The 22,634-nt window shown below is 37.0% G+C and overlaps 1 protein-coding gene across 7 annotated transcripts in view; it reads left to right on the forward strand.

The window, feature by feature from the left end:
• LOC106868269 (dystrophin) overlaps positions 1 to 22,634 on the forward strand; it is a 182,946-nt gene that overhangs the window by 143,204 nt on the left and 17,108 nt on the right. For all 7 annotated transcript variants that reach the window (XM_089356862.1, XM_014913458.3, XM_089356863.1 and 4 more), the window contains 12 exons: positions 1,595 to 1,656; positions 9,775 to 9,849; positions 12,327 to 12,531; positions 14,446 to 14,531; positions 15,634 to 15,713; positions 16,052 to 16,129; positions 18,250 to 18,361; positions 19,955 to 20,009; positions 20,315 to 20,426; positions 21,027 to 21,166; positions 21,664 to 21,859; positions 22,169 to 22,260. In XM_089356862.1, coding sequence (XP_089212988.1) covers positions 1,595 to 1,656; positions 9,775 to 9,849; positions 12,327 to 12,531; positions 14,446 to 14,531; positions 15,634 to 15,713; positions 16,052 to 16,129; positions 18,250 to 18,361; positions 19,955 to 20,009; positions 20,315 to 20,426; positions 21,027 to 21,166; positions 21,664 to 21,859; positions 22,169 to 22,260 — 1,293 coding nt within the window. The remainder of the gene's footprint in view (positions 1 to 1,594; positions 1,657 to 9,774; positions 9,850 to 12,326; positions 12,532 to 14,445; positions 14,532 to 15,633; positions 15,714 to 16,051; positions 16,130 to 18,249; positions 18,362 to 19,954; positions 20,010 to 20,314; positions 20,427 to 21,026; positions 21,167 to 21,663; positions 21,860 to 22,168; positions 22,261 to 22,634) is intronic.

A 22,634-nucleotide genomic window follows, 5' to 3' on the forward strand; every position in this document is an offset into this window, starting at 1 on the left:
AATAATCTCTTAGAAAACCAAGTTCTCCCCCTCCCCTGATGATATCACTTTTATACAAAAGACAGCAGTCTCTTCCATATGCTGCTGTGCTGATCTACTAATGTCTTGGGATGTTTAGTTACTGTCATGTTCTGGATTCAAATGCCACAAGTGCTATCAATATCCTGAGCCTATAAAATACGTGCTAGTCAATATCGTAAAATAGTCTGGGTTTTTTTTAAAGTCTGTTGACTGTGTTCCTCTCTAAAACTTATAGTCTTGTAGCAAAACCAGAAGCCATAAGATTGTCATTACTTATTGTTAGTTTAAATCAGAGGTTGCCGAAAGGAGTCTGAAGGGACCCCTTAGGGATTGGTGAGGAATTACAGGGAGTTCTGAGTTCAAATCGTATCAGTATCAACTTTGTTTTTGCTCTCCCACAAGTCAATGGAAAGAAGTACCAGTAATATACTCGGCTTTATTAGATCCATCACACCCTTTTTCCAACTTTTGTAGGCTTGTGCTAAAAGGACAAAGTTAAGAACTCCTGTTTTGCTTTAGTCATTTTCTTTTCTGTATGAGTGTGTGTGTGTGTACACTCTTTGACTTGTTTCTGTCATTGGATTATGGCTCTTCTGGGAGGGCCATCTTTTGAAGGGTTTGGCCGATGGAATCAACCCCTGGTACTTGTTCTTTTGATCTCCTTTTTGCTGAACCTCTAAGTTACAGGCTCAGAAACAAACCAACACCAGTTGTCAAGTGTTGAGGGACAAACATAAACACTAAGATGCCAGCTTACACACACACACACACACACACACGTGTGCATGTGACAGGCTTCCACACAGTTTCTACCTAGCAAATTCACTGACAAGGCATTGGTTTGCCTTGGGCTACAATAGAAAGCATTTGTCCAAAGTGCCATGCAGTGGAACTCAGCCCCAAACCATTTGATTACAAAGTGAACTTCCTGACCACACAGCCATGTCTAGACTCCTGTGTTTGATATGTCATCACCATCATCATCTTGATAATCATTTCTAGATCCACTTTCCACATGGTAAAGTGGATGGCTCCTCCTCAAAGCATCAACTCACCACTTGTTGTGTTCCGTTAACCATTTTCTTCTTTGGTTTTCCTCTTCCACAGTTTCCTTCCTACTCGGATATATCCTGACACTTCTTCTTCACCTGACAATCATCATTCACACACATTACATGTCTGCACTTTATATTGAGTCATCTCTCCTGTACATTACATCTAATTACTTTTTTACCTGGTTTTTCTCTCAGTTTGTCATAAACATTACACACCTGGCAAGACATGTTTACTTCATTTTCACTTCCTCTGCATTCAGTACCTGTGTGTTCACTACCATGGTCAGCAGTTATCTACAGTGGACACTAACCAAGTGACCAAAGTCATTGATACCTCTGAAATATAAGAGGTTTACAGGTGAACCTCAAGTCCGTTTTACTTTTGTGTGACATAAACCAGTCTGAAAATTAAAAGAGAACAAAAAATTTCTAATTCTTTTATCAGACATTTTGACATTGTATGATTCCAAAATAAATAACTTTTTTTCATTTTCATGTTTTTACATTTTAACTTTCAGTTGTATGACAGAGCGTACATCCTGGGACCATCCACTTTATTCTAAAATCATGGAAGAATTAAGTAAGTAGATTTATTATTCCTACGACTCTTTTATATTTTTCTTAAATTCACAGAGAATAGGAAATGGTTGGATATCAATTAACTATATCCTGGACAGCTTAGCCAAGGGATTGGTTATTTATGTCCTTTCCCTGGTGTTACATTGCCTCCTTCGCTAAGTTCTTCTAATCTACTTTAGCTGTTGGATCCACAGTCACCTGGGTTCTTTTCAGAATCAGAACTGAGCTCCAGATTCCTGGGATGATGTGGTCGAGAGATAAATCTCACCTCCTAAATGTTAAAATTCTAGTTTGTCTGGCATCCTATCAAGATATCAATTCCTAACAACAGTTGTATAATTAAAGGGCAACGTAGGAAGGAGAAAGTGACCTACCCAGAAACATGACAAAATATTTGCTGTAGAGGATTATTACCATTATTTTGTCACTGAAATCTTGGTCTTTAAATCTACTTTGGCCATGTTTCTAGCAATAATGTCTGTTACTTTTATACCTTCCTTTTAATTGTAGTTCAGATCTCAAAAACATTTGCAAAAATAGAGATATTTTGATACAAATGAGTGTCTATTGTTTCAGACTAGCAGGCCTTTATAATTGTTAAAGAAAAATATATCTTAAAATATTTAGATTTGATTCTTTTATTCTTTTACTTGTTTCAGTCATTTGACTGCGGCCATGCTGGAGCACCGCCTTTAGTCGAGCAAATCGACCCCAGGACTTATTCTTTGGAAGCCTAGTATTTATTCTATCGACCGTGTTTTGCCGAACCGCTAAGTTATGGGGACGTAAACACACCACCATTGGTTGTCAAGCGTTGGTGGGAGGACAAACACACACACACACACAAATATATATACATATATACGACGGGCTTCTTTCAGTTTCCGTCTACCAAATCCAATCACAAGGCTTTGGTCGGCCCGAGGCTATAGTAGAAGACACTTGCCCAAGGTGCCACGCAGTGGGAATGAACCCGGAACCAAGTGGTTGGTAAGCAAGCTACTTACCACTCAGCCACTCCTGTACAAAAAAAATATGAAAACCTAGATCATTACCATTACTGAAATTTAACAAAAAAAAGCATTTTGGAAAAGATTTTTTTTCCCCCCTTTTTTATAAACCATTGAACTATTGTAAGGCCCCTTGTGTAAACAGCCTTATCTTTATCGACACAACAACTTTTCCATTTACTTTGAGTTAAATGAAATAACAGATGTTTTTGGTGCAGGGCTTCCTTTTTTGTTAACTGATGGAGTTAAACTCTTAACAGCTTTTTCTAAAATGAAGATCTCTTCCCAGCAACTATTCCACACCATTCTGTATAAGATATATTATGTTAATGTCTTTATATTGTTATCTATAGATTATTTATTTTTACTTTAATTTCCTAATACGTTTGTCTCTTTTTCTTCTGAATACCAACTTCTTCCACTTCCTTGTTTCCAAGAGGTTTGTGATGGATCACGTTACCGACAGATGGTTTTCAACTCCCTGAGGTTTTTATTATGTAGAATTTTGATATCAAGAAAACCATCATTTGAATTTAATAGACTGTGGGAAGATCTTCTCTCAGAATTTCTGCAACACAAACTTTAATTTAATAAATGTTATATATAAGTAATTAAGATTCGGTAATTTTAGAGTGGAACAAAAGTTACTAGGGTTACTCAAAATACATTCTTTACATTTGACGGATGTTTGTTCTCATCTTGTTTGTTGTTGACACAACATTTCGGCTGATATACCTTCCAGGCTAGAGGGTATATCAGCCAAAACATTGTCATCATCATCATCATCGTTTAACATCCGCTTTCCATGCTAGCATGTGTTCGACGATTTGACTGAGGACTGGTGAACCAAATAGCTGCACCAGGCTCGTTCTGTTAACAACAAACAAGATGAGGACAAATATCCGTCAAATGTAAATAATGTACATAATTCTTCATCACTTAAATATAGAACTTTGTTTATTTTTTTGAAGAGGATTTTTGCAGAAATATAAATGAAAAGAATAAGGAATTTCAGTTTCTATGGTATCACATTTACGAGAATGAAATTCACCAAAATAATTACAAGGCTAAGAGAGAGAGGGAGAGAGAGAGAGAGAACAAAATCAAGCGAACTGACCTCATCACTTTACTGAATTTGTGGAGAAAAACCAGAGGAGTGAATAAATGATCAGACTACCTGTTTCTGACTTATCAATTCGTTTATTTTACCTGCATTTAGTTCTTTTACTAAGCCTGGTTACATTACATTACTCACTTCACCTGTCAGAGATGGATACCAAGATTTCTAGGAAAATGCCAACAGAGCTGATCTGCAATCATTTATATACAAATTTTATTCCGTAAAATCAAATAATTAAATCTATCAAATTATTCTATTGAAGTATTTTTGTTTTATAATTTATTTATGACTCAGATGGACAAAATGCAGAGTTAACCCCTGCTGGATTTGAACTCAGAAAGGTTATGATAGCTTGTTCTAGTTGTGTCCAACAAGGAAGTTGGTGTCTGGCTTCCCTGTACTTGATTTTAAACTTTCTGCAACTGCAGCTTCCCACACGTTTGGCTTGATACCAACAGCATTCAGTTCTTATAACAAAACACCTTTTGTGTGGCACTAAACACTAGCTCACTCTTCGGTAAGCACCCATTGTCCATGAGTCACACATTCTCCACCCAATACAGATAACTGGTAGTACACAAATGGGGAGAACCAAAGAAACTGAATAATACCTTTAAAGTAATCACTCAGGTGTCTTTATCATACCTTGCACCTGAACTATCGTGTGGCTGAAGCACAAGACCCTTATTTTGCCCAGGGACTCAACACAATGTCACCATTGATGATAAAAGCTATGAAACTGGCTGAACATTCTTTTACAAGTGTGTGTGTGTTGATGTTTGTGCTGAAAGGCAGATACTCCTAACACATTATTTCTTATCAGCACATCGTTTCTCAGACAGGTTTATTTATGTCAATTCATATCACTTACCACATTCAGCATGTGGTTCTTATTTATAACTTTCATATCAGTATTTATCCACTCTTTTTTTTTTTTTTTCTTGTTATAGACTTAGAAATGTTTTGTTGTGCAGCAGTGTTGTTTTGTGTTGGTCTCTTAGAATTTAGAAACTTTGCTTGGCCTTTGCAGATAGCCTTTCTGCCACTGATCTCAGCAAGCATCTAGGTTAGGTGATTCTTGACAATTACATTGTCATGGAGACTGCTATTCCTTAAAAGAAAGATTTTGTTGGCCTTTCTAATTTCAAGATAACACTTGAAATGATTACTTCAAACAAACAAACAAAAAATCACCTCATTCATGTACATCATCATCATCATCATTATACATTGTTCTTTTCTTTCATACTGTCACATGGGTTGGATAGGTGTACTGGATGAAAATATTTTTGAGACCTCATTGAAGCAGTAGATCTAACTGGGAGGAGAGGATAAGAGGATGGGGAGGAGGAAGAGGATGGAAAGGACAGGTTTATCTACACCATTAAGGAAGGAGGGAGTAATGAGCAAATGAAGATAATGATTATATTGGTCCACCAGCAAGATGAAGGTACCAGTTTGTCCATTAGTTGTTTGACCTACTGCTTTAGCAGTTAAATAATATTCTTTTCTACTCTAGGCACAAGGCCCAAAATTTTGGGGAAGGGGGCCAGTCAATTAGATCGACGCCAGTACGCAACTGGTAATTAATTTATCAAACTCGAAAGGATGAATGACAGTCAACCTCAGTGAAATTTGGACTCAAAACATAAAGACAGACGAAATACCACTAAGCATTTCACCCGGCACATTTACCACAATACATAAAACTTTTCAGATGTTATAAGCTAAAAAGTTGTGGCAACTGGTTGGTGTTTCTGGAAACTGGTTGGTTTTTCAATTATTGCAAAGGAATACACAAGGCTTCTTATTCTCAAGATACAGAGTTTCAGTAAGAAGAGATTAGACTTCATATTTGTTATAAAGTTTGGAGCAGGAAGGAAACGCAGTCAAGGAAGACGAGACAAATTTGGGACTTGACCCAGTGAAATGGCTTTCATTGAGACAGGGGCAGAGAGAGAGAGAGAGAGCGAGTAGAAACTTATAATACAGTTCTATATTTAAGAGATGAGGAATTATGTACATTATTTACATTTGACGGATATTTGTCCTCATCTTGTTTGTTGTTAACGCAACGTTTTGGCTGATATACCCTCCAGCCTTCAGCAGGTGTCTTGGGGAAATTTTGAACCTGGGTTCTCATTCCTAAGGTATTTTTCGACGTTGTTGTTATTATTATTATTATTATTATTCATGTCACTACCTGGAATCTTGGGGTTAGTAGCCCACGCTCTTAACCACTACACCCATGGGCATATGGCGTAGTGGTTAAGATCGCGGGCTACTAACCCCAAGATTCCGAGTTCAATTCCAAGCAGTAACCTGAATAATAATAATAATAATAATAATAATAACAACAACGTCGAAAAATACCTTAGGAATGAGAACCCAGGTTCGAAATTTCCGCAAGACACCTCATGAAGGCCGGAGGGTATATCAGTCAAAACATTGCGTTAACAACAAACAAGATGAGGACAAATATAAATAATGTGAATATTACCAGATTTAAAATGTACAAGAATGGTAGAGTAAAAGAACTAAATACCTTCTACTTAATTTTGGTAATTCTATTCAGAGTTCGTATTTCATCAGATTTGAATTTATTGTTAGTGTTTGACTTGTTGATTAATAAAATAATATATACGCTAATTTGCTGGAATAATTCAATCAACTTCTTGCCGTCCTTTGGACTCCTGTAATATCATTAATATTCAAGTTTATTGGTCTTGACGATTGCTTATTTAAGGCAACTCCATATTGTTTCACAAAGTTTAGAAGTCTCAAAGGAAATCATAATTAGATTTATTTTTGTAATCTAATTTAATTTTATTAAAATAATTTGATTAATAATTTACATAAAATTTATGAAAATTACAATAAATTTTCACATATAAAGCTTCAACAATTATAAGTCAAATGTATGATAAGTAAAGCAAAATTTGATGTTTAAATGAAGCATCACCTGAATTATTTGCTACTTTCTGTCTTCGCAATTTGCTCTTTTCCAACGAGTTGTATTACACCTGAGCACTGTGCACAATAATCTCCTCCTCCTCTTCCTCATCATCATCATCGTTGTCGTCACCGTCATCACCTCCATCACTACCAAAGGTATTGTAGAGAGTCTTACTGCTGCTCTTGATTCTGCACCGTTTCAAATCTGTGTCCTTGGATAACTGTCAAAGAATCAGAAATAAGAGTAAAGATATTGGGGTGGAGTCAGGCGTTGTGTGGCACTCCGTCGGTTACGAGGACGAGGGTTCCAGTTGATCTGATCAACAGAATAGCCTGCTCATGAAATTAACATGCAAGTGGCTGAGCACTCCACAGACACGTGTACCCTTAATGTAGTTCTTGGGGAGTGAGACAAGGCTGGCCCCTTTGAAATACAGGTACAACAGAAACAGGAAGAAAGAGAGAGAGAAAGTTGTGGTGAAAGAGTACAGCAGGGTTCGCCACAACCCCTTGCCAGAGCCTTGTAAAGCTTTAGGTGTTTTCGTTCAATAAACACTCACAATGCCCGGTCTGGGAATCGAAACTGCGATCCTACAACCGTGAGTCCGCTGCCCTAACCACTGGGCCATTGTGCCTCCACGCGGTCGGGCAATAATACAGATAAATCTTTGTTAATGTAGTCCTTACTAAATCCTTATTCAGTTGTACAGACTGTAAATCACTTTTGTGATAATAACCTTAAAGTTGCTCTCAGACTTTGATCCGTTAAGCTCAAACATATTTATTTAGCCTCCGTCCCTACCCACCACCACTACCCTTTCATGGAAAACTCTCTCAATTTATTGTTTTAAAAGATTTTTAAAAAGTCCTTATAATAATTTGTTGTTATCTGTTTTGTCTCTCAGAGAATGTTAATAGAAAACCCCCTTCGGCAGCCAACCCCCCCTCTCTCTCTCTCTTCAGCAATTAGTCACCCCTCCTCCCCTCCTTAGTTTGTCTTTGTTACTGGTATTGTTGTTGTTGTTGTTGCTGTCGTTTCCTATTGATGTTTATTGGTTGCTTTGTTATCTTAGCAATGCTGAGGAAAGTGTAAACCTTTCTCGAACAGATCCCTTTCAACTAACCTTCTTCTGATGTTGCGTTTGAGATATTTATTTCTATAAGGGGAGCAATGAGAACAAACGGACTGGGTTGTTGTTTCTCTCTTTCTCTCTCTCTCTCTCTCTAATATATATATATATTCACTGAATTGAACAGAAAGAATGTCAAGCTAGGTAGATAAATAAATAGGAACATTCCAGATGATCTTTTTTGCAGTTTCAAAGAATGGACAATAAATAGACAAATTATTTGAAAAGAACTCTACCACATCAAAGTAAACTGGCAAGTTCCCCTCCTCCTCCTGTGTGTACATATACACAACACAGACTCTCTTTCTGCCACCCCCTCCACTCTCCTTTCACCCTCTCTGTCCCACTTTTTTATCTTTTCTTTTCCTCTTATCTTAATCTAGTAAGAAATCCTATAATCTAATTAGACATATTTTAATCAACATAATTACTGATTTGCTTTATTGAATGCTGGATACTAGTATCTGAGTTATTAACCGAGGACTAAATACACTTCTTATTACTACAAAGCCCTTTACTCTTCCGCTCCGTGTTTCACTCATCCAAACATTAACGCACGCATCCCTTTCCGCTTCTTTACAACAATAACAATTACCTTTGGTGCTTGGAAGGGCACACAGCTGTAGAAAACCCTGCCAAGGCAGACACTAATTGGTGAAGGTCTTTCTGCTAAGGGAATAATGGTATTGCACACACGGAAGGGTCTGGCTAATTGCTTTTCACGAATATTTTAACTTTATTCAGTCCTACTAAGGCATCCTTCATTCAGCAGCATCATCATCATCATCATCATCATCATCATCATCATCGTTGCCATTTTAATATTTGCTGATGTGGAATGGACATGATGTATCAATGGAGCCTCACTCCTTTTGGTAGAAATGGCAGCCAAATTTCCTTTGAATTACACTTCACCCCACTTCAAAGTTGAAGGACACATTGGATAATAGTGTTCCGTATGTAAGCTGGGTATTTAATTGTTAAAATTCTTAATCAAGGTTGACCTGAAACTAAACGGCAACTGTTTCTTTTGACCCTGTGTCACAGCACTTTTACCATCCACCACTTATCATCCGTTCACATGATTAAGCTTAATGGATGAACTCCTGATTATGTCTACCAGTTAATAGCTATAACACATACACTGTGGTAGGTCGATCACTTTTAAGATTTATGTGCAAAAGAAACTGAAGTGAGCTCAACAATATTGAAAAGAAAAAATTAATTAATTATAAAATGCTGCTGTTGATATTGTGAGAAGTTTTTTTGTTTGTTTTTTTACCCCATGGTGCCTATTCACAACTAAATGAACAATGGCTACAGTATTGCCTGGTCCCCTGCCAGTTTGGCCTCTCACCCATATTCCTATTCTTTCTGCTATTCATCTCCAAGACAACAGCTTATCATTGACCATGTTTTGCTTTTAGGCTTATCTCCATTTTTTGATAAATTTGTTGTTTTGTCTTCAGAAATAGCTGACTTGATTGTCTGGTCTCAAATTCTAGTTTGGCTCTTATTTTTATATTATTGTGTCTTTAATTCATATTTACATTCTTACAGAAGGTGCAGACTTTTGCCAATTTGGATATTTACCAGGATTCTTTGAACAAAGATTCTTTTTTAGAGTTTAAAAAAAAACCATACTTGATGCCAACCAGCCACATAACTTTAAAGTAAGAACAAATGTATTTTCCTATAGATTAAGGAATGGGGAACAGAATTGAGTTCTTTTACACTGTTTGGTGTCTGTGGCTTTCTACTTGGAATCTAAGCACACCTTTAAGACCTGCAGGTGGTTTCGGTTGATTGAGTTCTGGACAGTTTGGATCTGTTCAGTTTCGCTCACAGATTGAAACTTCTTTCATTTTTCATTTCATTTTCAACTTCCTTTTACTTATTTTCAGGTGAGTTTAATAATATTCGATTTGCTGCCTACCGAACTGCAATGAAGTTACGATATCTACAGCAGAAACTGAATTGTAAGTAACACATCATATAAGTGTACACACACGCACACACAGAATTACCTAGTAAAACGGTGCATTATATTCATATTCACTCACTGCTCTAGTTATGGGGGTTCCATGTATATCCTCTTTCTCTCTCTCTCTCTCTCTCTCTCTCTTTCTCTCTCTCTCTCTCTCTCTCCTGTCTTCACTCTTTCCTCATTTTCTTTCTTTTATTTCCTTTTATAAATTCTGCTTTATCTTTCTACTTCCTCATATCCTCCTCCCTTTTTCATTACTATGTGTTTCTCTCTCCTCTTTTTTATCCTCCTTTCTCTCTCCTTTGTATATCCCATGCTCTCATTCTTTCTCTCTTTCTCTCTCTCTCTCTCTCTCTCTCTCTCTCTCTCTCTCTCTCTCCCTCTCTACACACACACACAAACCCTCTCTTCTTATTACTTCCACTCCTATTCTAAGACAATTTCTTCCTTATTATTCCACATTATGTTTCTGTCATTATAAACACTCTCAGTTTTATCTTCATCAGAAAGAGAAATGAAATTAATGCAGCCTCTTACAATCTTCGTTAACAGTGCCTCTCATCACTCATCTTGAATTAATTAGATTTATTTAGCAAAATGCTTCAACTATATTATTGAAACACAATTTTTTTTTTTTTTTTTTTTTCTGGTGGAGAGGGTTAAATGGGTGTATGGCATTTTAAGCTTGTTATCAGGGGCCAAGAAGAGTAGAGATTCCATCAGTACATCAGCCCCAAACAGACAAAGAGGGGCCTACAAATTTCTAGTGGGCCCCTTCTTACAGAGAAAATGATAATGATGATACCCTTCACTTCTCTTGTATTTTGTGAAGAACTCTCCTGGGACCTGAAAGTCCTCATTTTTTGCCTTCTACTGTTTCTTTTGGAGGCTCCGCTTGTGTGTTTTTTTTCTCTCTCTCTTGTCTTCTTGTGTGTATGCTTATCCATATGTACTGAATATATATATATATGTATGTATGTGTGTGTGTGTGTGTGTGTATATATATACATGAAATCATGATGGCACCTGTGCCCAGCATCGCCTTCCTGGCACGTGTAAAGACATTCGAGCGAGATCGTTGCCAGCACCCTAACCACTAATCCACGTGCCTCCACGCATACAGGTGTACAAAGTGTTGCACAGCAACCAGTTCTATTATTAGATAATGTATTGTAGTCATTATATACTGGAAACACAGAAACCATCCAACCTCTGCATGCATAAGGGAAATGGATAGGGAAAAATTTAGGGATCTTATGGCCTTCATTGGTCAGGCTTGAGCATAGACTGCCCTTGCATGTTGGGGCCTGGGCAAGGTTTTGTGGAAGACTAAAGTCTCCCTTACATGGAAGTCTTCCCACTCCAGGCCACCAAAGCTGTTCAAGAAGAGCCAATACAGATTGTCACCAGTGTAGTTGTTGCTGTTAGAAATCAAAAAAACCAGAACACACACAGTGCCACCACCATTCCACTCTGCTCTATTTTAGTTCTGGAAAAAAAATTACGATGACGATATATAAATATACTCACACACGCGTGTGTATATGTGTGTATATATTCCTTTGAAACTTTCGCCTGGTAGGAAAATGTATAAAAAAATTCATACCTGTTGTGTTTTGTTATTTACATCACAAAAAAAATATCACGTGGAGGTCTTGTTTTTTTTTTTTATGTTGTTTTATAAAATTGGCAAAATTTCTTTCTCACCTTGATATCAGGTTAATGCTTCAGGTATTTGCAACTTGTGGAACTAAATAAACATTTCATAATTATAAAGAATAACACTAAAACTTGTATGCATAATACACACACACACACACACACTGTCCGTCTGTTTATCTCTCTCTCTCATGTAGGTTTGTAAGTAAGATGGATATCTGTCATAAACAAAAGTTAGAAATAAGATATCAAGTTTGCAAACATCTTGTCTTCAAGTTCAAATCTCACTGGGGCATGATTTTGCTTTATATCCTTTTGGGGGTTTAAGAAAATACATGTATCAATTATCTAAATATGCTCTAAGATTGAATCAATTTTCTGATCCCTTCTGAAGTATTTTTCTGTGAGTTGTGTCCTGGGGACAAAACGAACCTTGTAGAGCCTACCTCTTTCCAGGCTTCTTCACAATTGTTCAAACTTGAAAAATATGTGGATTAAAACAACTTAATTATCGCAAATAATTTTTTTAATGAGAAAAAATAAATTCAGTCTTGCAAACTAACAAAGGACATTTATTAATTTTATAATGCTCGACTATTTATAGATTCTATGATTCAGTAGTACATAGCATGACACCAGTGACAGATAATAAAATCCATTTTCTTGACGGTTTGTCAAGACACACTATTAACTTGGCAATCTACACTTTCAATAAATCCTCATATATATACACCTACATATATCATGTGTATAATATAAAACTTATCCTGCTGCTTAATATACCATATTTCTTTGATTATTTTCTCTAAGTGGACTTGGTGCCTATCGACAAAGTTCGCAATGTCTTCAAGCAGCATGGATGTCCACAAGGTGAAGACCCTTTACTAAACTGCCATGACCTCAATGAAATTCTACGAGACCTTTTTGCCGACTGCCAACATCCAAGATTAGACAAGACCACAAATATACGCTCATCCGATCTCATTCAGAATTTCATATTAAATTTATACGACAGGTAAGTAATGTAATAACGATTGTCACTTTGAATTCATTTATTTGGTTATGAATAATTTTGAGGGCTTTTTTTTTGTTTACAGTCAAATGATAACTTTACATTGTATGGGTATTTCTCTAAGAAAGAAGGAATGATTAGAAGAGTTTTAAATGTTTAATACTTTGTCTGTTTGAACTGTTACCAATTAATACAAAAACATGTGCCAGATGTTCAGAATTTCTGGACTGTTGACCTCATCTGCTGTGTTTCACTCTTTTACAAATCATTTTAATCAATTCAGTCTTTGATTATTTCCAGGTTCTCTTTCTCTCTCTTTCTCTCTCTCTCTCTCTTTCTCTCTCTCTCTCTCTCTCTCTCTCTCTCTCTCTCTCTCGCTTTCGCTTTCTCTCTTTCTCGCTCTCTCTCTCTCTCTCTGTATATATATATATATATATATATATATATATATATATAGGAAAATGAAGAATAAGGCAGAAGGCTAAACTGGAAGCATATTTTAATAAAGATTTCTAACCGCCTTTCATTGCGAAGCAAATTTTCAAGAAGGAGAATAAAAATGTTTTTTACAAAGAAGTACAAAATGAAGAAAATAATATATAAAAAAATAACTATACCAATACATTATATTGTCTTTGAGCTTTTGAAGTTCAATGGTAGTTCATGTATATAATGGTAGGAAAAATAAGGATGCATGAGAGTTGTGTTAGGTTTAAGAAAAGGGTTAAAAGTTTGTGTTAAGCAGGAAGTGTGGTGTCAAAAGAGGAAGTGTGTGTAAGGGGAGAGACATAAACTTCCTGTTGAAAAAGAGTTCATAACTCCAACTAAAAACATTTGTCTCCCCTTACATACACTTCCTGTTTTGACACCACACTTCCTGCTTAACACAAACTTTTAACCCTTTTCTTAAACCTAACACAACTCTCAACTCTCATGCATCCTTATTTTTCCTACCATTATATACATGAACTACCATTGAACTTCAAAAGCTCAAAGACAATATAATGTATTGGTATATTTATTTTTTTATATATTATTTTCTTCATTTTGTACTTCTTTGTAAAAAACATTTTTATTCTCCTTCTTGAAAATTTGCTTCACAATGAAAGCTGGTTAGAAATCTTTATTAAAATATGCTTCCAGTTTAGCATTCTGCCTTATTCTTCATTTTCCTATTATTTCTCCACGTGCGGTTAACACCCCCCCCCCCACTATTTACTGACATATATATACATATATATATATATAATGTATAATCATTTAATGCCCTTCCTCTTACGAGCCTGGGCTTGTTTTTACAACCATTATATGATGCCTGGATAAGGAGAACAAACACACGCAATGGGTTTCTTACAGTCTCCATCAGCCATATCCACTGACAAGGTTTTGGCCAGCCCAGGGCGAAAATAGAAGCAACTTGCCCAAAGTGCCACACTGTGGGACTGAACCCAGGACCATGTGGGTAGAAAACAAACTACTTAACTGTGCATCTTCGCCTGCACCCACATGCACCTGTACTTATATGTACAAACACATACTGACTCACTCTCCTCTCTTTCCCTCTCTCTCACTTATCTCTATCTGCCCTCCACCTCTCACACACACAAAATGATCTTATTGGTACACAGTGCTCAGGTAGCTCTGTGTTCTGTTTGAACTCCTAACCTTTATTTCGAATGTACCATCTCGTCACTCTTATGCCCCTATCAGCTGTATATTGTGCAAGCTCTATGTAAACATTGACCTTCTTATAGAGCACCCCCTACACTACACTACACTACGCTGTGTGTGTGTGTCATTCAAAAATAAAAAATAAAAGAATTCAAAATGTCTACGGAAAGAAAATACAGAATGTATTTGATAGGTTTTCAATTATTTATTGCTATATGATGCTTCTTGCTTGCTTTATCTTTTTAGACAAAGAAGAGGTGTAGTCCATGCTCTGTCTGTGAAAACTGCTCTTGCAGCTATGTGTGGTGGACAGCTTGGCGAGAAATACAAATGTACGTATACACACACACACACACACACACACACACATCTTTCTTTTACTTGTTTCAATAGAGTTACACTGAATGCCTTTTTTTACAAACAACTAAGAAAGTAACAGGAGACGTACTACAAGAGAATACGGTTTCCACATTGAAATTCCATGAATATTTTCAAGAATCATTTCTCTCTCCAATAAGAACAATAACATCTCAACAGCATTTCTTTTATTCTATTACTTGTTTCAGTCATTTGACTGTGGCCATGCTGGAGCACCGCCTTTAGTCAAACAAATCGACCCAAGGACTTATTCTTTGTAATCCTAATACTTATTCTATCGGTGTCTTTTGCCGAACCACTAAGTTACAGGAACGTGAACACACCAACATCGGTTGCCAAGTGATGTTGCGCGGAGAAACACACACACACATATACGACAAGCTTCTTTCAGTTTCCACCTACCAAATCCTGAGGCTATAGTAGAAGATGCTTACCCAAGGTGCCACACAGTGGGACTGAACCTGGAACCATGTGGTTGGTAAGCAAGCTACTTACCACACAGCCACTCCCGCACCTATGAAGCTTTATTATACAAGTTTTGTTTTTGATTAATTTTTTGCAACAAACCTCTCTTGTTACTTTATTAGTTGTGCCTTGTGTTTAACATAAACTACAATGAATTCGTTGTAAACATTTTGCATGATACGTAATCGCTATATTATAACTGTAAAGTTAGTGCTAAAAAGAATTTGATGCAGCAAAAGAGAACAAACTGAAAAAAGACAAGGTTAGTTATCAAGTGATATTATTTGGATTATCTCAGTATGTGAGGCAACTCTAAAGAAATGTTGGTCTTATCTCTTCAGTGAAGCATACATTACACCATTCTTACCAAAATAGCAATGAGAGAATCACTATACAAGACTGTACACTTGTTGCTGTAGAACAATAGATAAGTTCTGAGTAGAAGTAACTCTTTGATGCCATCTGAAGGAAAAACCAAAACTTGGTTTAATATATTGAATGCGGGGGAATATTAAAAAGAAAAATCTAAGAAAAAAATATTAGAATTTATTTTTTCAATTAAATTACAATTCTGTTTCTTTTATCTTTCAGATTTTTATGAAGAAATCAGTGACCCCAGCACCTTCATCGACTGCAGTGTGCTGTCCAGTTTTCTTGTGGCTCTCATGCGGGTGAGTTGAGGAGGAATAATTGGGTGGGGGGGGGGGGGTTGTGATAGCTGTCAGCCTTAGTGATTTATAAGGTCTCTTTTCTATTACACTGCATTATCATCATCATCATCATCATAATCACCATTGTCATCAGTATCATCATAATCATCTGACCTCTCAACATTTCATATTATTTAGCAGTATTTCTATTCAGAAATAAGCTTGGAATCTTCTAAGATTCCTTGTAAATTTCTATAATTGTTTATAAATCTTTAAAAAAATATCAAAATCCTATTTTTTCGTCGTTAATGATGGTAAATTAATTCCAATCCATTTCTTTATTAAAATCTGTCTTATAGATTCCTGATTTAATTCATGAAGGAATTGCATATGGCGGTTTAAACTCGACTCCTGCTTTAGAAAGTTGTCTTCAAATGGTAAAGATGCTTTCATGTTTTTTTATAATTTATCATTGAATTCAGTTTTATTATTCTTTTATGTCCTGTTATTTACAAATGCATATATCAAGCATATGTGAATTACTACGGCACTCTGTCGGTTACAACGACGAGCGTTCCAGTTGATCTGATCAACGGAACAGCCTGCTTGAGAAATTAACATGCAAGTGGCTGAGCACTCCACAGACGTGTGTACCTTTAACGTGGTTCTCGGGGAGATTCAGTGTGACAACAGGCACAACAGAAACAGGAAGAAAGAGTGAAAGAGTGAAAGAAAGTTGTGGTGAAAGAGTACAGCAGGGTTCGCCACCATCCCCCTGCCAGAGCCTCGTGGAGCTTTAGGTGTTTTCGCTCAATAAACACTCACAACGCCCAGTCTGGGAATCGAAACTACGATCCTACGACCGTGAGTCCACTGCCCTAACCACTGGGCCATTGCACCTCCACATATGTGAATACATCTATGAATGTGTATGTCCACACATGTACCAAGGTATATAATTACAATTCTGGCAAGGAAGAGGATGGTTTGCAAGGAAAGAAATAAGGTGCAGCTGTAAAGGATGGCTTCACATTTTTTTTATTTCCTTCCCTGTTTTGAAATCTTTGATGCTCGTTTATACACCTACATCAATACATCGAGTGTGAATTTGTATGTTTCTCTTTACACCCTTACTCTTTGCCTTTTTCCTTCTTGTGACTTTTTGGGGGTTTTTTTCCGTCAGTTGAACTTCCTCCTCCCTACTAACATTCTTCTCTTCCCTCTACCATTCCCTTTGCTGCACCTCTTTTTCTTTTCTCTTCCTTTCAAACCATTTTAACCTGCCCCTTGCATTTCTTCCCTCTGGCTTCCAGCCCACTGCTGTTGTCACTGAATCGTTCTCTCATTCTCATGTTTATACAATTCTCTCCATCCAGTTTAAAATAAATAAATAAATACAACCCTTTTCAAGACCCTAATTTGGTGGCTCCCATCTTGACTATTTTGTTGTCATTAAGTCTTCTGCTTCAGTTGCAATAAGCATGACCTCATCAACAACAGCAGAGAAATGGCAGTCGGCTCCCATCTTCATCCTTTTTTCATTCCAATATAATAATAATCAAAAAAAAAAGACCCACTGAGGAATGTGAAAGCACATAGCTCAGTGGTTAGAGTGTCAGGCTCACAAGCATGAGGTAGTGAGTTTGATTCTCCAACTGTGCTGGATGTTGTGTTCTTGAGCAAGACACTTTATTTCACGTTACTCCAGTTCACTCAGCTGTAGAAATGAGTTGCGACATCATTGGTGCCATGCTGTATTGGCCCCTTTGCCTTTCCCTTGTAGGTTTATGTCAAACAGCTTTTATCATGTGGCGCAGGTCATCTGGTCATCAAAGACAAATAGCTTTTCTTCTTCTGTTTTGTGTGTCATTAAGAAAGAAGTTAGGTGCTAGGCATGTTTGAAAGTTTTGAGAACAGCTTTCCTTCTCCGGTTAAGGCCAACTTCTTTGTGTAGAAGGTAAAGTCAGAGAGAGAGATGTTCTACCTCTCATTAAATTTTATGAAAGGTAGGTAGGAGTGGCAAAACTATGACTAATTGGGCCGACAATAACTTTGCATTGTAATTTAGCAGCAAAAACTGGGGGACGGCACTTAGCTTTGCTGTGCAAAGGAAATTTGGGTGCCTTAAATTGACTTAATGTTCTTGCCTCCTCATCTTATTCTTATTATGTATTTATTAATTTGTCTTTATTGTTATCATTGATCTCACCTTTTTTTTACTCAGTGTAAATCCTCCTGTTTCTTGTTTGTATTTAGCCTTTGTACTCTCCCAGCATCTTGGGCCTTTCTGGCCAATAAAAGAAATCACCACGACCACCACCACCATTATTAGACAATGGATTGGCAGATGGTCATGAAAAAGCTATGTGGTATTTGTTCTGGTTCTTTGTATTCTTAGTTCAAATTCTGCTGCTGTTAACTTTGCTTTTATCCATTAAGGGTGGAGGGATAGGTACCACTCATGTACTAGGGGCAATAGTATTGGCTAATCCCCTCCCCTCTAGATTACAGTCTTTGCGTGCCTCAATCCGAAACCAATATTGTTGTTATTATTCAGAGTGATTGTAAATATGGTATTTCTGAAGACATGTTCTATGCCTGGCTTTACAAAGAACCCCAAACATTGGTCTGGTTGCCAACCCTTCACAGAATTGTCACTACAGAATCTGGTAAGATTTCTATCTGTCACCATTTCTCTTAGCCTTTTTTTTTTTTTTAATGTTTACCAGACATACGGCAGCAAACTGGCAGAATTGTTAGCACATGGGACAAAGTGCTTTGTGGCATTTGGGTCCCATCTTTACATTATGAGTCGACTACAAAATCCTGCTGAAGAAATTGTCCAACATTGGAGTCCGTGGAAAGCTGCTGCAGTGGATAAAGTGTTTCCTGACGAACAGACCCCAACATATTGTGTTTTAGGGAATACGATCCAGCTCAGCCAAAGTCAGTAGTGGTGTCCCACAAGGTACTCTGTTGGACCCACTCCTCTTCATTATTTACATCAACGATATCATAGATTTCATCAAACATTCTACATTGAAAATCTTTGCAGATGATTCCAAACTCCAGAAAGCCATGAACGGTATGGGAGACCAAACATGCTTTCAGTTGGATCTGTTTGCTATTGTCCAGTGGGCGGAGAAAAACAATTTGCTTTTAAATGAAGACAAATTTGATTTGATCCACTTTGGGAAGGAGGAAACTCTGAAATTACCATATGCTCTTCCCTCGGGCAACTCCCTAGTGTCATCCAACAACGCCAGAGATCTTGGAGTAATTGTTGATAACAATCTAAGCTGCAGTTCCCACGTAAACAGCAAGGTTGACTTGGCTCGCAAGATGTGCTCCTGGATTCTGAGAATTTTCCGGTCTAGAGATGCCCACACCATCATCCTTCTCTACTCTACTTTGCCCGACCCTACCTTGAATACTGCCCCCCCCCCCATACGAAGCAACTCATTATGAAAGTGGAAGCACTCCAGAGGTCAATAACAAGAAAGATAGACAACATGAGAGGCATTGATTATTAGGGGCGACTTAAAAAACTCAATCTCTGCTCTCTCCAACGCTGCCGGGAGCGCTACATCATTTGTGTAATATGGAAAATATTCCATCAATATTGCATAAATGATGTTGGCATCAATTTTAAAATCCATCCAAGACTTGGCCCCCGCCCTTGCTATCCGCCCACTACAAAAATCGAACTCACGACACCTAGCAACATTGCGTTACAATTACTTTACCTCAACCGGTCCAACTCTCTTTAATACCATACCAAAATACGCCAAAACGGATCCCATAAAATTCAAAAGTTCACTGGACAAATTTCTTCAAAAAATCCCGGACCAACCTCCTACACCCGGATATGTCTCCAACACTAATAACTCTTTGTTAGAGTGGACCATGGTGCCCCATATAGGACTAAAAGACATCACCAGGTGGCGCTATTGAGTTAGACATGGACTGGGCCTACACTGGCCGAAACCTATCAAAGTTATACATGTATATATGTATATATATGTATATATATGTATATATATGTATATATATGTATATATATGTATATATATGTATATATATGTTGCTGTGTTCATTTTTTTTTATATATTATATTATTACCCTGTCAACTTGTGGCTAAAGTTTTCTCCATCAATCTTGGTGTTTAGAAATTTGTTGTTTTTTTTTTGCTTCTTCATTTATATGTGCCATGTCAGTTTTACAAAACCAGTGAGTTGAGACATCTTTCTGTATTATTTCAGTTAAACATGAAGTCAAATGTAGCATCTGCAAAGATTTCCCAATCATTGGATTCCGGTAAGTAATCTCTTATATTCTTCATTTTAAAATAACCCCGCTCCCCCTCCTCCTCCTTAAAACAGATTAGTCTCCTTTAAAGAGAAGACATCAATCTATCTTGGTCATCTTATCTTTTTTTTTAAAAATTTCAATTTATTTAAATGCAAGCCAACTAATGGCTCAGTGGCTGCACAGTAAATAAGCAGCCATTGCTTATTTCTATATCACCTTACAGCTAGGTGGACTGAGCTGTTAAAAATCCCATGTCTTGTCCATCCTCTCTTAATTCATGTCTTTGTACTTTTACCATTTCATTATTGCAGCTATCGGTGCCTTAAGTGTTTCAAATTCGATATATGTCAACAATGTTTCTTCAACGGTAAAACCAAAGGCAAACACAAACTCAAACATCCTCTGAAGGAATTTTGTGCTGTTGTGAGTATTATTATTATTATTATTATTATTGACTGAATAAATTGTTGTTGTTGTTACTGTATTTTTTAAATTACTGTTTTTGTTGTGATTCATTTACTGCCTCTGAGAATCCATGGAATTGGTGGCAAAGTTTATTACTAAATTTGTGATATTTGTTTCAGTTCCTGCTGAGCAATGAAGTGATGGTCATTAATCCACAAATAATTTAATCCACAAATCCGTCATTTCTAACTCAAGGCATTGACACTTTATTTCGTGGAAAGACACTTTTCAGGCCAAGGATGTCTTGATTAAATGAAGGTTTACATTGTCACAAGGGGGTACTTGTTGACACATGGAAGATTCGATCAGAATATATACACACACAAACAAACGAACAAACGTTATTTTGGATTTGATCCCATTTGATACTGAAGTTTTGAGTGATATATCTGTGACAGGAATCGTATTAAATAACTAAATAATGGCTGGTGTATGAGATGTAGCAAGATTAACAGGAATGGTTGACAGTGATGTCGTAATTATTGCAGAAAGAATACCAAGAAGTGTTTTGTGTTTAGCACTAATTTGTTTCATTAATGCCAAATGTTCCTTTTACAGGCCAGCACCAAACAAGATATGAAAGCATTCCTAATTACTGTGAGAAACAACTTGAGTAAAAAACACAGGTACAAACGTCGAGTGAAGTACCTACCTGTGGATAATTGCAACAGCAGTATTGGAGGCGGCAGTGACACAATGTAAGTGCCATGATTTTCTTTGAAACTGCATGTTGTGTAGGTTAGCCAGGAAGATAATACATTTCTGGCATTTTGTATTCATTTACGTTAAAAATGGAATTGTGTGTTTAAACCCCCCCTCTCTCTCTCACACACACACACACACACACACACACACACACACACACACACACACAAGATGATCTGTTGTAACCCACCCAGAAAGTGGCAATTGGGAACCACCTTTGTGTCCTCCTCCAAGTTAGTGCACCAACCACTATCATGCTGACCAGTCTTGGAGAACATGGACACAACCTCTTCCTCCAGACCCAACTAAAAATAACTGTGGTTTTATGTTGGAACAGAATAAACTGCTCCATTGAGTTTATCTCATTCTTTTAACTGACAAAGATTCTCCGTTACTTTAATCATCTCTCAGATCTGTTTCATCTGATCCAGATTCATTGCCTCTCTTCATGACTTCGTTGTTCTTAAATTCTCGAGATTTCACATTACAGGTCCACTGCATCAACTCGGAGGTCGACAATGTACGAAGAACAGGTTTCTCGGCTTACCACAAGTCATGCATCTGATAGTGCTTCCAGTGCTCCAGCCAGGCTTTGTGAAATGGAACATCCAACCAGAGCAAAGCAAATGTGTTCAAAGTCTTTACAAACTGATAATTTGACGGTAGCAGTCAGTGTCCATAATAAGGTAAGAAGCAACACTTCCATGTCTCTCTCTCTTGATATACATTCACAACAATAAATAAATGGTAATTTATTGTTCAATCAGGAAAGTTTGATAATTGATGTTGTTGTTATTATTATTATTATTATTATTATTATTATCTGAAGCAGAAATTGTTGTCATTGACTTAGATTAATTATAAGATTATTAAGAAATTGTGCTCTTGTTCATTAAAATTCCTGTTGGTTCAATGTAATCATTGATTACATTTTCATAAAATGCTTGTTACACTGCTTATTATGCAGAATAATTCTAAATCTTTACTTTTTATAGGAAAACCGTACACCATCTCCAACAGAAACAGTAGCTTTGCAACAAGTACAGGAACTCCAGAAGATTATTCGAGATTTGGAGTCTGAAAACCGGTAAATGTTGCCCATTTTTTTGCAAATTGTGTTAATTGGTTTGATTCTGCAACCAAATAATTATTATATACATCTCTTTACTTCATTAGACTTGAGTAGAATTGTAACAAGGGCATTGATGTATCCATCAATGGATCTGTTGCATGTATTTCATGCACATTCTTGCAACACCCAATCAGGCAGTACTGTCGTCGGCCACGACAGCGATTTCACTTGCCTCAACAGGTCTTTGCAAGCATAGTTTATTGCCCAATGATTGAAGGGTACTCTTAAATGGGCTGGTTTCACACCACTGGCATAGGCCATGGTTATGGTCTCACTTGGCTTGCCGAACAAGTCACCGTTTCTTGTCACAACTGATTAAATATCTTGGA

The sequence above is a fragment of the Octopus bimaculoides genome, chromosome 8, assembly GCF_046866305.1.
Source record: "Octopus bimaculoides isolate indiv1 chromosome 8, ASM4686630v1, whole genome shotgun sequence".
Taxonomy (NCBI): domain Eukaryota; kingdom Metazoa; phylum Mollusca; class Cephalopoda; order Octopoda; family Octopodidae; genus Octopus; species Octopus bimaculoides.